This window comes from Hemitrygon akajei, chromosome 9 (assembly GCF_048418815.1).
Source record: "Hemitrygon akajei chromosome 9, sHemAka1.3, whole genome shotgun sequence".
Classification (NCBI taxonomy): Eukaryota; Metazoa; Chordata; class Chondrichthyes; order Myliobatiformes; family Dasyatidae; genus Hemitrygon; species Hemitrygon akajei.
Window position 1 is genome coordinate 145,612,422 of NC_133132.1, and position 16,127 is coordinate 145,628,548.

A 16,127-nucleotide genomic window follows, 5' to 3' on the forward strand; every position below is an offset into this window, starting at 1 on the left:
ACTGGTTCACAAAATTTCCAGGTTCCAGAACCGGCATAGCTGAGTACCGCATGTGAGATCTTGTGATCTTTTCTGGTTAAATCAAAAACCTCTACAAAAGGGGTCGGCTTTTACAAAGGTAACATGAAAAAGTCACTTTTTAACCTTGAAAATGGGGGGTCGGCTTATCCTCCGGAATATACGGTATTGACCTTGCTGGGTCATTCATTGACTCCATGCTCCTGATTGCTGTGGATGCTTATTCAAAGTGGCCGGAGATTATACCAATGAGGTCAACCACCTCAGCAAAGACTGCCTCTGCTCTGAGGACTATCTTCACCAGAAACTGCTTACCCCAACAATGGACCACGATTCACGTAAGAAGAATCCTGCCTGTTCATGAAGAAAACTGGCATCGGACATTTCAAGTCAGCTCCTCGCCATCCAGAAATGAATGGGTTAGCTGAAAGGTTTATCCAAACTTTCAAAAAGTCTATTAAAGTGATTGAAAAGGAGGACGTTTCCCTACAGCACTCTGTTTATGCAATGACAAGTCAAACACCTGCAATGCTGATCATGAGCAGGAATCTGAGAACTTGCATAGACCTCCTGAAACCAGACCACCGGAGGGAAGCACAGAATAAGCAATCAGCCAGTTGCCAACTGAAGCAGCAAGGAGCTTCAAGATTGGACAGGAAGTTCTAGCATGTGATTACTGAGAAGATAAGTGGACACCCAGTATGAAAGCTACTGGAACTAGACCATCAATGTATACAGTGGATGTTGGAGATCAAACAAGGAGACATCATGATGACCAGATACTGGATGTGTAACCAAGGAACACAACTGAGTTGACTGCATCCAGCAAGACGGACACATCAGTCACCAGACTTGCCTCTCAGTGATGATCAAGTCACTGACAGCAAGTGACATGGAAAACCTGATGCCACTCCACAGGTCCAGTGGTGTGATGATAAAGTTATCATTGACAACACACCTGCCAAATCTTATGCCACTCCAGAGGTTCAGAGGCGTTATCCTGAAAGATACAGAGCGCCACCCAAAAGACTGAACCTTTAGAACTGTGGTTAGTTATGGACTGCTGTTGTGAAAGCATGTTTATTTGGAATATGAGATTATGAAAGTGAAATTGAACGTTTTGTACATATACAGTTTTATGCCGCATTAATCTAAAGGGGGAGCAAGTGTGAGGTACAGATCTATTTCTTTTAGAGCAATGACCCCTCCCTCTCAGCACTAAGTACTGATCTGTTCCTGCACATGGGCTGTTGTCTATGCATGCATCTTGCTCTCTCTTGCTGCAATGTGAACACACCAGTTAAAGCCATCTCCTGCATGCCTGCTTCTACTTAATTGATACGTAGTTGTGCACAGACACAAGAGGGAACACGAGGGAAAACATCTTCTTTCAGAGGGTCATCAGAGTGAGGAATGAGCTGCCTTCACAAGTGGTGCATGCAAGCTTGATTTCAACATTTAAGAGAAGTTTGAATAGGTACGTATATGGCAGGGGGTATGGAGGACTGTGGTCCGAGTGCAGGTTGATGGGAGTAGGCAGATTAACTGGTTCAGCATGGACTAGATAGGCTGAAGGGAGGGCCTGTCTGTGTTCTCTACGACTCTATGTTATCATAAAAACAAGGTGAAATAATATCTGATAATCTGTGGTATTTTATTTTTTTAAATGTACCCAGTTATTTAATGCATCTTTGGCATAAGGTTACACCTCTATAAACCAATGTCAAAACATTTTAGCAAAAATTAACTTTTTGGACAAAAGGAAATGTTACGCTAGAATGAGAGAAAGATAAAGCATGAAACTCTTGGAAGCAGAGAGTCGAAACTGAGAACTTCAAATGCTCACTCCACTTGTAATGTAACAACCTACATCTTACCCAGTGCACGTGTAAAATTGATGAACCTTTTCCCAAGATGCAACTAACTAATCTCTTATTCCAGTTCCTTTGACCCCAGAATATTACTCAACTTTGCAATGCAACGGGAAACATTCTGCATTGTACAGAGCGTAGAAAAGTAACTTAATGTCAATAATTGATGTCATATCAGAAACTGAAGATAATGCCGGGGAGAATCCTGAATTCAGTGGAGGAAGATTATATGTTGGCAAGGTAGAGCTTAATATAAAGCCTGTTCTTAATAACATTAGTTTCACATCTAACATACACACACATGTATACCAATGCATACATGCACACACACATCTACACATGTATACATGCACACACATATACATACCCACAGTTATAAATACGTGTGTGTGTGTGTGTGTGTGTGTGTGTGTTAGATGTGAAACTAATGTTATTAAGAACAGGCTTTATATTAAGCTCTACCTTGCCAACATATAATCTTCCTCCATATAATCTGTATGTATTGGGGGTGTACTGGACAGCAAGGAAGACTAACATGGATTGCAGCAGGATCTGGAACAGCTGGAAAAATGGGCTGAAGAATGGCAGATGGAATTTAATGCAGACAAATGTGAAGTGTTGCACTTTAGTAGGACCAACCGAAGGTAAGTTTTACACAGTGGAACACTGAGGAGTGGAGTAGAACAAAGGGATACGGGAATACAGGTCCATAATTCATTGAATGTGGTGTCACAGGCAGTTAGGGTCAAAGTATTGAGGACAGGAGATGGAATGTTATGTTGATGTTGTACAAGACATTGGTGAGGCCTTATTTGGAGTTTTTTGTGCAGTTTTGCTCACCTACCTACAGGAATAATGTAAATAAGTTTGAAAGAGTACAGAGAAAACAAGGATGTTGCTGGGTCTGGAGGCCCTGAGTTAATGAAAAGATTGAATAGGTAAGGATTGTATTCTTTAGAACGTAGAAGATTGAGAGGAGATTTGATAGAGGTGGCAAAATTATGAGTGGTATAGATAGATAGGGGAAATGCAAGCTTTTTCCACTGAGGTTGGGTGGGATTACAACCAGAGGTCATGGCTTAAGGGTGAAAAATGGGAAGTTTAAGGGGATCATGAGGGGAAACTTCTTCACAGAAGATCGTGAGAGTGTGGAATGAGCTGCCAGCTCAAGTGGTGCATGCGAGCACAATTTCAAAGTTTAAGAGAAGTTTGAATAGGTACATGGATGGTAAGGGGATGAAGGGCTATGGTCCCGGTGCAGGTCGATGGGAGTAGGCAGTTTAAATGGCTCAGCACAGGGTAGATGGGCCGAATGGGCCCGTTTCTGTGCTGTAAGTTTCTATAACTCTATATATACATGCACATACATGCAGATATATACATGCATACACACATGAATACATATACAGACATATACATACACACATACAGTATTGTGCTAAAGTCTTAGGCACATAGCTAGGGTGCCTAAGATTTTTGCACAGTACTGCATTTGACAACATGAAGCAAAAGTGAGTTTGCAAATCTGGTGGGAACAAAGGCTGTAAGGATGTAGTGCTGTGGGAGGGGTGTGAGACCAGTGGCAAAGGAGGATTACTAGGGGTGGGGTAGTGGCGTACAGAATGTCTTTCTGGTGCTTCCCACTCTCTCCCCTATCCATTTCCCTTTTCTTAATCATGATGACCCTCTCTCCATCGTCTTCTCACACTCAGTTCACAATAGAGACCCATATCAGAATGAGGTTTATCATCACTCACATATATCATGAAACTTGTTTTGCTTTAGTGGCAGCAGTTCAGCGCAATACATAAAATAATTATATTGTGCAAACGTCTTAGCTACCCTAGCTCACGTGCTCTCTCTCTCTCTCTCTATGTGTGTGTGTGTGTGTTTATACATGCATACACACACACACACACATACCCAAGACTTTGCACAGAACTGCATGTTTTCAATTAGCATTAGTTGCATGTGCTTGTCTTATATTACTTTAATTATATTGGCAGGGTACACACGTACGTAGTGTGTGTGTGTGTGTGTGTGTGTGTGTGTGTGTGTGTGTGTGTGTGTGTGTGTGTGTGTGTGTGTGTGTGTGTGTGTGTGTGTGTGTGTGTGTGTGTGTGTGTGTGTGTGTGAGTGTGTGTGTGTGTGTGTATACACACACACAAACACACATATATTATCTATATACACACACACACACACACACACACACACACACACACACACACACACATATATATATATATATATATATATATAGAGGGAAGGCAAGGGCAAGACAGCAGCTATATTTCTTTGGGAGTTTGAGGACATTTGAGGAAACACTCAAAGTTCTACAGATGTACCATGGAGAGCATTCTGACAGGTTGCATTACTGTCTAGTGTTGGGGGGGGAACTACTGCCTACTACACAGGATCGAAAGATGCTACAGAAAGTTGTAATTAGTCAGCTCTATCTTTGGTACTAGCCTCCATAGTATCCAAGACATCTTCAAGGAGGAGTACTTACTTTATCACATAAAAAGTGTGAATAAGGCAGTAGAGTGGATTCCGGTTAATTAAGCTATTAGTTAATTGGGGCAGCCGCTTATTTGGGACAACTGTTAAACAGCAAAAACTAATTGAGAAAATTACCATAATTCCCTTCGTTTATTTGGGACACTATGCAGGAGACTGTTGCCGAACAGGTTCTGGGTAGTGTCAGTCGGGTACACTTGTTTGGCTGTTACACACTACACCATGCTTAGAGCGATCATTTTTAAAAAATGTCAGTTGCATGTGTGTGTTCAAAGAGCAGTGATTTTTGTCAGTGATAATTGATGAGGAATGAGCAGTAAGCCAATTTTTGAACTGTTTTGCTCACTACAGTTTCAATCATTCAGGCTTGGAGGTGCCAGAAATGGCCCGGAGTATAAATGAAACTATTTCACTACTTGAACAAGTTAGAAACTACGGAGAATTTGAAGGTATTGAATGTTACTATTAAAATGAAGATTGGGAGGATGCATTCTTTGACAACATTGTCTGAAGGCAGTCATTATTTGCACTAGATGTCTGCGCTGATTTTCTTCATTGCTGCACTGGATGAATTTTGGTCGATTACTGTTAGGAACTAATTCAGTTTTATAGTACTGTAGTACGATTGGTTGTGTTCTAACTTGTTCTGTATTTGCATTTAAATGCATAACATGTTACTCAATTTGTCTTTTTTATACTTTTTTAAAAATCTATTTCCATGAAACTTCAGCTAATTGGGGCAGCCGGTTAATTGAGCCAAAGTATACTGGTCCTGATGTGTCCCAATTAATAACCAGAATCCACTGTACCTGTAATATAATAATCTCCAAATCTGCTTACTAAAATCAGATTGTACTCACCAAAACTCAGCTGGCGGCTCTCACAGTACTCTGCATACTGCGATGAATCCATCGTTCGAGTTTGGCGCTCAGCTCTCTGGGATAGAAGATAAATTGCACTATTATTTTGAAGCTACAAAATTATTGCTGTGGCCTAAACATATAAGAGTAAAATACAGGAATAAACCCTTTGGCCCAACACGTCTGTGCCAACCATGATACCGGTCTAACTAATCCCATCTGCTTACATTTGGTCTGTATCTCTCCATTCCCTGCATGGTCATGCGCCTGTCTAAAAGACTCAGATATTGCTATGGTATCTGCTACTGCCACCTCCTCTGCCAGTGTGTTCCAAGCACCTAGCACTATCTCTGCAAAAAAAAAACTGACGCCTACATTGACAAATGTTCTTCTTCTTACCTTAAACCTATGCTCTCTACTAGTTGAGATTTTAACCTAAGGAAAAAGACTAACTATTCTATCCATACCTCTAGTAATTTTATATACCTCTATCAGCACATCCCTCAGCTCCTGTCACTACAGTAAAAACAAAAGAAGTTTGACTAACCTCTCCTCATAGCTAATAATCTCCAATCCAGTCAACATTCTGCTTGAATCTCTACTCTTTTGAAAGCCTCCACATCCTTCCTAAAACGTGGCAACCAGAACCAGAATAGTCCAAATGTCTAATAATCCTAACTAAAGTTTTATACACACAAGAAATTCTGCAGATGCTGGAAACCCAGAGCAAAACACACAGAAAATGGGACTCAGGAGTTGATGACCATGCTGCCTTTCTTTTCTTTCATAGTTTCATGGCTACCGAGTGAAGAAGGATCTCAGAGCTGTATATCATAATAAATGAACCTTTGAAATGTTGGAGGAGCTCAGCAGGTCAAGCAGCATCCATGGAAATGAATAAATAGTTGAGATTTTGGGGCATGACCCTTCAAAGTTTTATATAGCTGCAACATACCTTGCAAACTTTTATACTCAGTACCCTGAACCATCTCCCATTTCTCCTCTAATTTCTTATTGATCTACAGTCTACTGTACCCTTCGACAACTTTCATCCTTATACATTAATATTGGTCTCTGCAAACTTCGTATCAGACCACCAATATACTATACGTATATATATAAAGTTTAGGCATTGATCTTTGCAGAATACCACTTATGAGAGACCTCCACTCAGAGAAATACCCTTCCATCCTTACCTTATGTCTTCTTTGACCAGGTCAATTTTGTATCCAACTTATTATTGCACTGGGAATCCCACGTGCCTTAATCTTCTGACCAACCTAGCATGAAGGACCTTGTCAAATGCTTTGCTAAATTCTGCATAGACAGTATCTACTGCACTAGCATCATTACTCGTTTTTAACTATCTTAAAAAACCTGTGAGACAGAATCGTCCCTGCACAAAGTTGTGCCAACTTGCCCTAATGTCCATGTTTTTCCAGATGAAAGTACATCTTATCCCCAAGAATCTTCACCAATAATCTGCCACACAGATCACAGAGTAACTAGCTTACAATTTCCTGATTTTCATTCTCTGTTACCATTCCTGAACAATGGAATAACTTTAGTTATTCTCCGGTTTTCTGGGACATCACCAAATTTAATTACCAAAATAATCTATTTTACAATATTCAAACAGGATTCCCTCCTTCTAGACCATTCCTGATCTTGTTAGTCACATTCTTATTCTGTGAATGAACTGAATCTGCACCATATGAATATGCAAAAAAGATAAACGTTAAAGTAATAATGTCATTCTTGTTTTTATCTTAAATGCCTGCTTATTTGTAAAATTACTTTATAAAATGGTTATTAAATAGGTTTAAAAGATTGAATTTTTTACAACTCTATCTACATTCTAATAATGCTGTGCGAGCAGAGTTGAATTTCTCCCAAGGAAGGATTAAGTGTCATTCCAGTGAATGATATCAGTTTCACCTTTTAAGTTTACTGAATAATACATATTTCCTCAATGTGAATTTTCCATTACATCAGTGATGGAAAAACACATTTCCCATAGTGATAAAATCTCAGCATTGCCACTCCTGTTACAGATGTATGTAGGTATCATCTTTTTTATTTATTTATTTGTTTTCCAAGTTCTGGGCATTGCTGTCCATCATAGTCCCCTGATGCAGGTACCACTACAATGCTGTTAGATAGGAAGATTCAGGATTTAGGCCAGCAACAATAAAAGAACACCAGCACAAATCTGCAGAGGCTGGAAATCCGAGCAACACACACAAAATGCTGGAGGAACTCAGCAGGCCAGGCAGCATCTGTGAAAAAGAGTAAACAGTCGACATTTCAGGCCGAGACCCTTCCTCAGGACTAGAAAAAAAGATGAGAAGTTAGAGCAAGAAGGTGGGGGGAGAGAAAGAAGAAGTACTAGGTGGCAGGTGATAGGTGAAATCTGTAGAGGGGCTGGGGTGAAGTAAAGAGCTGGAAAGCTGATGGGGGAAAGAGATAAAGGGCAGGAGAAGGGGGAATGTGATAGAGGAGCACAGAAGGCCATGGAAAAAAGGGAAGGGGGAGAGCACCAGAGGGAGGTGATGGGCAGGTAAGGAGATAAGGTGAGAAGGGGAAACAGGAATGGTAATGGTGAAGGGGGGCAATTACCTGAAATTCGAGAAATCAATGTTCATGCCGATAGGTTGGAGACTACCCAGAACCAATATAAGTGTTGCTCCTCCAGCCTGAGCCTGGACTATCATGACAGTGGTGGAAGCCATGGACTGACATGTTGGAATGGGAATGGGAAATAGAACTGAAGTGGGTGGCCACCAGGAGATCCCACTTTTTCTGGCAGGTGGAACAATATTGCTCAGTGAAGTGGTCTCTCAATCTACATTGGGTTTAACAGGCCACACCAGGAACACTGGATACAGTGGATGACCCCAACAGACTCACAGGTGAAGTGTCGCCTCACCTGGAAGGACTGTTTGAGGCCCTGAATGGTAGAGAGGGAGGAGCTGTAGGGGCAGGTGTGGCACTTGTTCCACTTGCAACAATAAGTGCCAGGAAGGAGATCAGTGGGGAGAGACAATTGGTCAAGGGAGGTGTGTGTAGGGTGCGATCCCAATGGAAAATGGAAAGTGGGGGGGGGGGGGGGGAGGCAAAGGGCAGGTATGGTTCTGTGAGTACAACTATATCAGGCAATTGTGTGACAATTTGGAGGGACAGTTCTCCAGCCCAGAGATATTTAGAAACAGGATGATGCAAAGGTTTTTTTTATCTTGTTTGTATTCAATGCCTAGTTTTCTTCCAATGTTGCATCATGGTACACTTTGTTTACCAGGCCAATAAGAACATAAGAAATAGGAGCAGCAGTCGGCCATCTGGCCCATCGAGCCTGCTCCACCATTCAATAAGATCGTGGCTGATCTGACCATGGACTCATCTCCACCTATCTGCCTTTTCCCCATAACCCTTAATTCCCCTACTATGCAAAAATCTATCCAACCTTGTCTTGAATATATTTACTGTTGAGCACAGAATTCCACAGATTCACCGCTCTCTGGGAAAAGCAGTTCCTCCTCATCTCACCCTAAATCTACTCCCCTGAATCTTGAGGCCATGTCCTATAGTTCTAGTCTTACCTAACAGTGGAAACAACTTTCCTGCCTCTATTTTAACCATCCCTTTCATAATTTTATATGTTTCTATAAGATCTCCTCTCATTCTTCTGAATTCCAGGGAGTACAGTCCCAGGCGATACAATCTCTCCTCATAGTCTAACCTCCTCATCTCTGGAATCAACCTGGTGAACCTCCTCTGCACCGCCTCCAAAGCTAATTTATACTTCCTCAAAGAAGGAGACCAGAACTACAAACAGTACTCCAGGTGCGGCCTCACCAGTACCCTGTATAGTTGCAACACCTCCCTTCTCTTAAATTCAATCCCTCTAGCAATGAATGCCAACATTCCATTTGTCTTCTTGATAGCCTGCTGCACCTGCAAACCAACCTTTTATGATTCATGCACAAGCACTCCCAAGTCCCTCTGCACAGCAGCATGCCACAATTTTTTACTACTTAAATAATAATCTGCTCTTTCATTTTTCCTTCCAAAGTGGATGACCTCGCATTTACCAACATAGTACTCCATCTGCCAAATCCTTGCTCATTCACTTAACCTATCTATATCTCTGCAAATCCCTGTATCTTCTGCACAATTTGCTTTTTCATTCAATTTAGTGTCATCAGCAAACTTAGATACACTACACTTGGTCCCCTCTTCCAGATCGTTAATGTATATCATGAACAATTGTGGGCCCAGCACTGACGCCTGTGGCATACCACTCACCACGGATTGCCAACCAGAGTAACACCCATGTATCCCAACTCTCTGTTTTCTATTAGTCAGTCAATCCTCTACCCCTGCTAACAGCCCCAACTCTATGCATCCTTATCTTATGGACAAGTCTTTTATGTAGCACTTTATCGAACACCTTCTGGAAATCCAAGTAAATATTGTCCATTTCTTCCCCTCTATCCATTACACTCAATATATCCTCAAAGAACTCCAGTAAGTTTGTCAAACAGGACCTGCCTTTGCTGAAACCATGCTGTGTCTGCCTGATGGATCCATTTCTTTCCAGATGCCTCACTATTTCTTTTTTAATGATAGCTTCAAGCATTTTCCCAACTACAGATGTTAAACTAACTGGCATATAGTTACCTACCTTTTGCCTACATCTTTTTTTGAACAATGGCATCACATTCACCATCCTCTAATCCGCTGGGACCTGCCCAGAGTCCAGAGAATTTTGGTAAATTATCACCAAAGCCTCTTCAATAACTTCTGCCTTTTCTGGGATGCATTCCATCAGGACCAGGGGACTTATCTATCTTAAGGCCCACAAGTTTGCATTCAATGGGCATTTAAGAGTCAACTACATTGGTTGACTCAGCAATCCATTGAGGCTGGGCTGGTTATAGATGATAAATTTCCTCTCCTGCAGGACTTCAGTGAACCAGATGGGTTTATAACAATCCAGCTGTTTTCCAGTCATCATTACTAATGATTATTTTATTAAGTTACATTATTAAACTGGATTTAAAATTTCCACAGTGAGATTTGAATTTATGTTTCTGAGTTGATAATCCAGGGCCCTGGATCAAAGTCGGGTTTACTGCCATATGCATATATGCGCGAATGGAATGGAAAAACTCACTTGCAATAGCATCACAGGCACATAGCACCATACAAGCAGCATTCACAATAAAAGCATAAATGAAATATAAATTATACACAATTTTTACAAGAAAGGACAGAATTAGTAAAAAAAAATATTTGAGTGGGAAGTGTTCACAGTGTTGCTAAACTACAGTAATAAAGAGTTTTTTTTCTGACTGGTTTAAGAACCACATGGTTGGAGGGTAGCAGCTGGATGGCAGCTGCAAAAAGGTGGCATGGCTGGATCTTTGATGACAGACGCTGCTTTCTTGAGGCAGTGCCAATGGTGGGGAGGGACGTGCCCACGATGTATAGGGCAATGTATCACTCTGCAGCTTGTTACAATTCTATGCATTTAAATAACCCTACCAAACCATGATGCAACCACACACACACACACACACACACACACACACACACACACACACACACACACACACACACACACACACACACACACACACACACACACACACACACACACACACACACACACACACACACACACACACACACACACACACACACACACACACACACACACACACAAAACAAGCCACTCTTCCAGTCTTCTTTAGAAAGTAAAGATGCGTCTGTGCTCTTCTTATGATTGTATCTGAGTGCTGGGCCCAGGACAAGACCAATTATTCGTTGTGCAGGTAGACTGTTGCTCTGTACTCTAATCATTAAAGCAAGAATCAAGCATGTGTTAATTCTAGCCAACACGAAATACTAAAAGAACACTTCTGCATTCCAGTAGTGCAAATGTTCCAGATGCCTTTGCTGTCTTACTGCTCCACGCAGCAGTCCCCTTATAGCCAAGCTAGTAGTTACACAGATTACAGATCCTTAAAATGTATGGGCATGTAGGTTAATTGGTGACTGTAAATTACCCCTCATGTAAAAGGGAGTGGAGGCAATCTGAGAGAACTGATGAGAATGTGGAAGGACGTAACAAAGTCGATGAATTAGTGTAAATGGGTAGCTGATGGGTGACACAGACTGAATGGGCTGAAGGATCTCTTCAGAGCTGTCCCTGTATCCTTATCAAGCCTTCCTCTGAAGGTTATCTCACTGTGCTCTTTATTTGAGCTTACAGCCAAACTGGTAAATGACTTCAACCTCTGAGAACTAGAATCATGAACTTAATCCTCTCTTCAGCAATCCACTCCTGCCTGGCGAAAGCCGTGCACAGAAACACCTCTAGATACTGCCCCTCTGCTGCGTACAATTACCGTCACTGGGATGATGAATAAGGGTGTGGGCTATAGAGACATGGTCACTCCTCTGATTCTATAGGCTCATCAGTTGTGCCCTGGTCAGCTGGTCAGCTGGTATTCCTAGGTCATTTGAAATAGGAAAGGCATATGCATGGTCATGGAAAGGGACAGATGAAAGGGGCATATTTATATGTGACATGTGCTTGTTGTGTATGTGGAACAGAATCAAATTGAGTGTTTCATTGTCTCCAATTATCTTGGATCCTCTGCTTGTTACATCCATTATGGCAATCAAGCTCAAGTTTGCTTCAAAACAAGCAGCTTCTTGGCACGGTAGGATCTTCTACCAGTTTGCTGTATTACATTTTCTTGCAAAGGAGAGGTAAGTGTGTTAATAAGTGATTGGATGTGGTGTACATGAATCTTTCAAGATTTGCAAGAATAAAATGAAGAAGTCTAAGTTGGTTTCAGTTTGCTCATAAAACTTTCTTTATTCATGCAATGCAAGCATCATAGGCTATCCCGTATGTACTTGCCCATCCTCAGGAAGGGGATGGTGAGCTGCCTACCTGAATAACTGCAGTCTCTAAGACAGCTTTCTCAACCTTTTTGCCCTGAAGGAACCCTTGAAATAATTTTCAGGTCTCATGGAACCCCTGCATAAAAAAAATTATATCTACAGCTCACGGTACATTAGCATGATCAGTAACTTGTAGGTATAATAATCCAAAAATAATTGTCAATGCTTGTTTGAATAATGAATGAACCTTTAGCCAGACTTCATTGAAAAAAACAGGTAGTTAAGTTTAGCTTACCTTTCTTGAAATTAATCTCTTTTTTTCCTTTCATAAATATTAAAAACTCATAAGGCAAACATAATAAATTTCTGTTAAATAACTGACTTAAGCCAAAATGGGATTTATTTTTTCTAAAGGTAGGCTCAGTAGATTTAATTTAAATAAAGCTTGTAAATTGATTTTAATTAATACTATTTACAACATGAAAATTGTTGACAAAGTTGAGTAGTGAAGGTACTAAAAACCATAAGCCAAAGCAATATGAATAAAAATATAGCCTAAGATACCATTTTATACAAGACTTTGAAAAAAAAATTTTCTTCCTAAGTGACATGATCAGGCTCAAATATAGGCCTAGCATGTGAAATCTGTGCTTGTTTTTTCACTGCACTGTCAGACATATCTGTAAAACAAAGGGGTTAATAAAATATAAAAAAGACTGACATAATAATAACTAAATGAGAAAACCACAAAAAATACAAAAACTTCATGAAACATTTTTAACTTACACAATCCACCTTTTAGAACATAGACCATAGAAATCTACAGCACATTACAGGCCTTTTGGCACAATGTTGTGCCAACCATGTAACGTATTCTAGAAACTGCCTAGAACTTCCCTAGTGCATAGCTTTCTATTTTTCTAAGCTCCATGTTTTTATTTAAGAGGCTCTTAAAAGACCCTATTGTATCCACTTCCACCACCACTGCCAGCAGTGCATTCCACACACCTACCACCCTCTGTGTGAAAAACTTACCCCGACATCTACTCGGTACCTATTTCCAAGCACCATAAAAGTACACCCCCTCGTGTTAGCCATTTCAGCCCTGGGAAAAAGCCTCTGGCTATCCACACGATTAATGCCCCTCATCACATCATACACCTCTATCAGATCACCACTCATCCTCTGTCACTCCAAGGAGAAAAGGCCAAGTTCACTCAACCTATTCTCATAAGATACGCCCTCCAATCCAGGCAACATCCTTGTAATTCTCCTCTGCACTCTCTCTATAGTACCCACATCCTTCCTGTAATGAGGTGACCAGAACTGAACACAACGCTCCAAGTGGGGTCTGACCAAGGTCTTGTATAGCTGAAACATTACCTCATGGCTCTTGAACTCAGTCCCACAGTTGTTGAATGCTAACACACCATAGGCCTTCTTAACAACACCGTCAACCTGTGCAGCAGCTTTGAGTGTCCTATGGACCAAGACCTCAAGATCTCTCAGGTCCTCCACACTGCCAAGAGTCTTACCATTAATATCATATTCTGTCTTCAAATTTGACCTAACAAAATGAACCACTTCACACTTATCTGGGTTGAAGTCCATCTGCCACTTCTTAGCCCAGTTCTGCATCCTGTTGATGTCACACTATAACAGCTGACAACCCTCCAGACTATCCACAGCACCCCCAACCTTTGAGTCATCAGCAAACTTCTACATTCTCATCCAGGTCATTTATAAAAATCACAAAGAGGAGGGGTCCCAGAACAGATTCCTGCAGAACACCACTGGTCACCGACCTACATGTAGAATTCAAACCCACCCTTTGCCTTCTGCGGGCAAGCCAATTCTGGATCCACAAAGCAAGGTCTCCGTGAATCCCATTCTTCCTTACTTTCTGAAAGAGCCTTGCATGGGGAACCTTATCAAATGCCGTACTAAAAACCATATTCACTACATCCACTGCGCTACCTTCATCAATGTGTTTTGTTATATCCTCAAAGAATTTTGCAACATTTACAACAGCAAAGCAGTAGGCCAGCAGCTGAACCACGGCGCATAGAGATTTCCCTCCAATGTTTTTCTACACCAGTAAAGTTTGTTCGCTCTTAAGTCAGTCAGTGGCGTGCAAGTGGATGTTGTGGGAGGTAATTCAGGAGGGAGAGGCTGATGTGACAGCCCAAGGTAGGCGAGTTCATTCAATGCTCAGAAAATGTAATTCACACTTCTCATCAGCCTACTGTCCTCCCCTCCGTGCGATACAGCATTCACCAATTATCAACTGCCTCCCCATCTCAAGTCAAAAAAACTGAGAACAGACTCAAACAAATAAACATGGTCCTACTACGCCCTGCCATACTAGGCTGAAGGACCTCGAACGAGATTGCTAATGGAGTTGCTCAGTCACTGCCACCACTGCGAGCACTAGCATCGCGCATCATGTGAGGTTTGAAAAACAATGTTTATTTTTTTAAATCACCATATCTCACGGAAACCCAGGGTTCCAAGGAACACCAGTTGAGTAACCCTGTTCTAAGGTGTGGGTAAATATCACAATCCTGTTAAGATCCACGACTTTGACTCAGAGATGGTCAAGGAATGGTGCTTTTTTGTTGCTCTGGTGTTCACCAAGCTTAACAATTAGGTTGCAGATGTTTCATCACCAGTTGAGATGACATCTTCAGTGCGCAGTTGTTGGTGTTTCTTTCTGGGAGTGCTCACGTTAATATGGGCCCCTGTTCGCTTGCCTCATTGGCTTCCTGATTGGCTACCTGTTCAGTTGACCCTTGAATTCTATTGGTTCTCTGGCTCTGAGCAGTGCAGAGATCGTGTCTACGAACTCCTGAGAGCCAACAGAATTCAGCAGTGATATTCTTCCATGTCAGGACAGCGTGTGGCTAGGAAGGCAACTACTGGGTGTTGATGTTCCTATGCTTTTGCTGCTCTTGACCCTCTTGCTGGTAGATGTCATGTGCATAGAAGGTTTGTTGAGATGCTGCAGTTCATATTGTAGATGGTACAAACTGCTGCCACTGTGCGTCAGTGGTGGAGTGAGAGAATGATTAAGGAAAGGCTGCCTATCAAGTGGGCTGCTGTGTCTGGTTGCTGTTAAGGTTCTTGACCTCATTCAGATTTAGGGGCGTTAGGAAGTTGGTTACTCACTGCAGGATTCCCAGCCTTTGATCTGGGTATATGGCTACTCGAGTTCAGTTTCTGGTCAATGGTAACCCCCAGGATATTGATAATGAGGGATTCAGTGATGGTAATGCCACTAAATAACAAGAGACGATAGCTGGATTTTCTCTGTTGGATATTGCATTGTCTGGCACTGTAGTTTGAATGCTACTTGCTATCTCCAACCTGGGCCTGGATATCATTCCGATATTGCTGCGTACGGGTGTGGACTGCTTCATTATCTGAGGAGGCACGAACACTGTTGAACATTGCTATCATCAAGAAATGTTCTTGTTTTTGACCCTATGATTGAATGAAGGTCACTAATGAAACAACTGAAGAAGGCTCCATCTAGGACACTACCCAGAGGAATTCCAGCAGACATACCCTGATGTTGAGATGGTTGACTTTGAAATCACCACAAACAACTTCCCTTATGCTGGGTACGATTTCAACCAGCAGAGGGTTCCCCAGTTCCCATTGACTCAAGTGTAGCCCTTGCTCCTGATGCTAAACTTGATCAAATGCTGCCTTAGTGTCAAAGGGGGTTACTCCCTTCACCTCTGATCAGCACATCTGTCCATTTTTGGACTAAGACTGCAATAAGATCTGAAGTGAAGATGGCGATGCTTTGCAAGCAGCAAACAAAACTACTAACAATTTAATGAAATATTCTTTTGTAGGACTACATCCACTACAATCTGCATCTTGTAATTCCCTGCTTGGAGCTGTCCTTTTGAACTGTCGGTATGACCTGGTG

The 16,127-nt window shown here is 41.6% G+C and overlaps 1 protein-coding gene across 4 annotated transcripts in view; it reads right to left on the reverse strand.

Moving 5' to 3' along the window:
- The window catches only part of supt3h (SPT3 homolog, SAGA and STAGA complex component), a 398,081-nt gene that overhangs the window by 93,944 nt on the left and 288,010 nt on the right, over positions 1-16,127 (reverse strand). For all 4 annotated transcript variants that reach the window (XM_073057204.1, XM_073057206.1, XM_073057205.1 and 1 more), the window contains one exon: positions 5,270-5,345. In XM_073057204.1, coding sequence (XP_072913305.1) covers positions 5,270-5,345 — 76 coding nt within the window. The remainder of the gene's footprint in view (positions 1-5,269; positions 5,346-16,127) is intronic.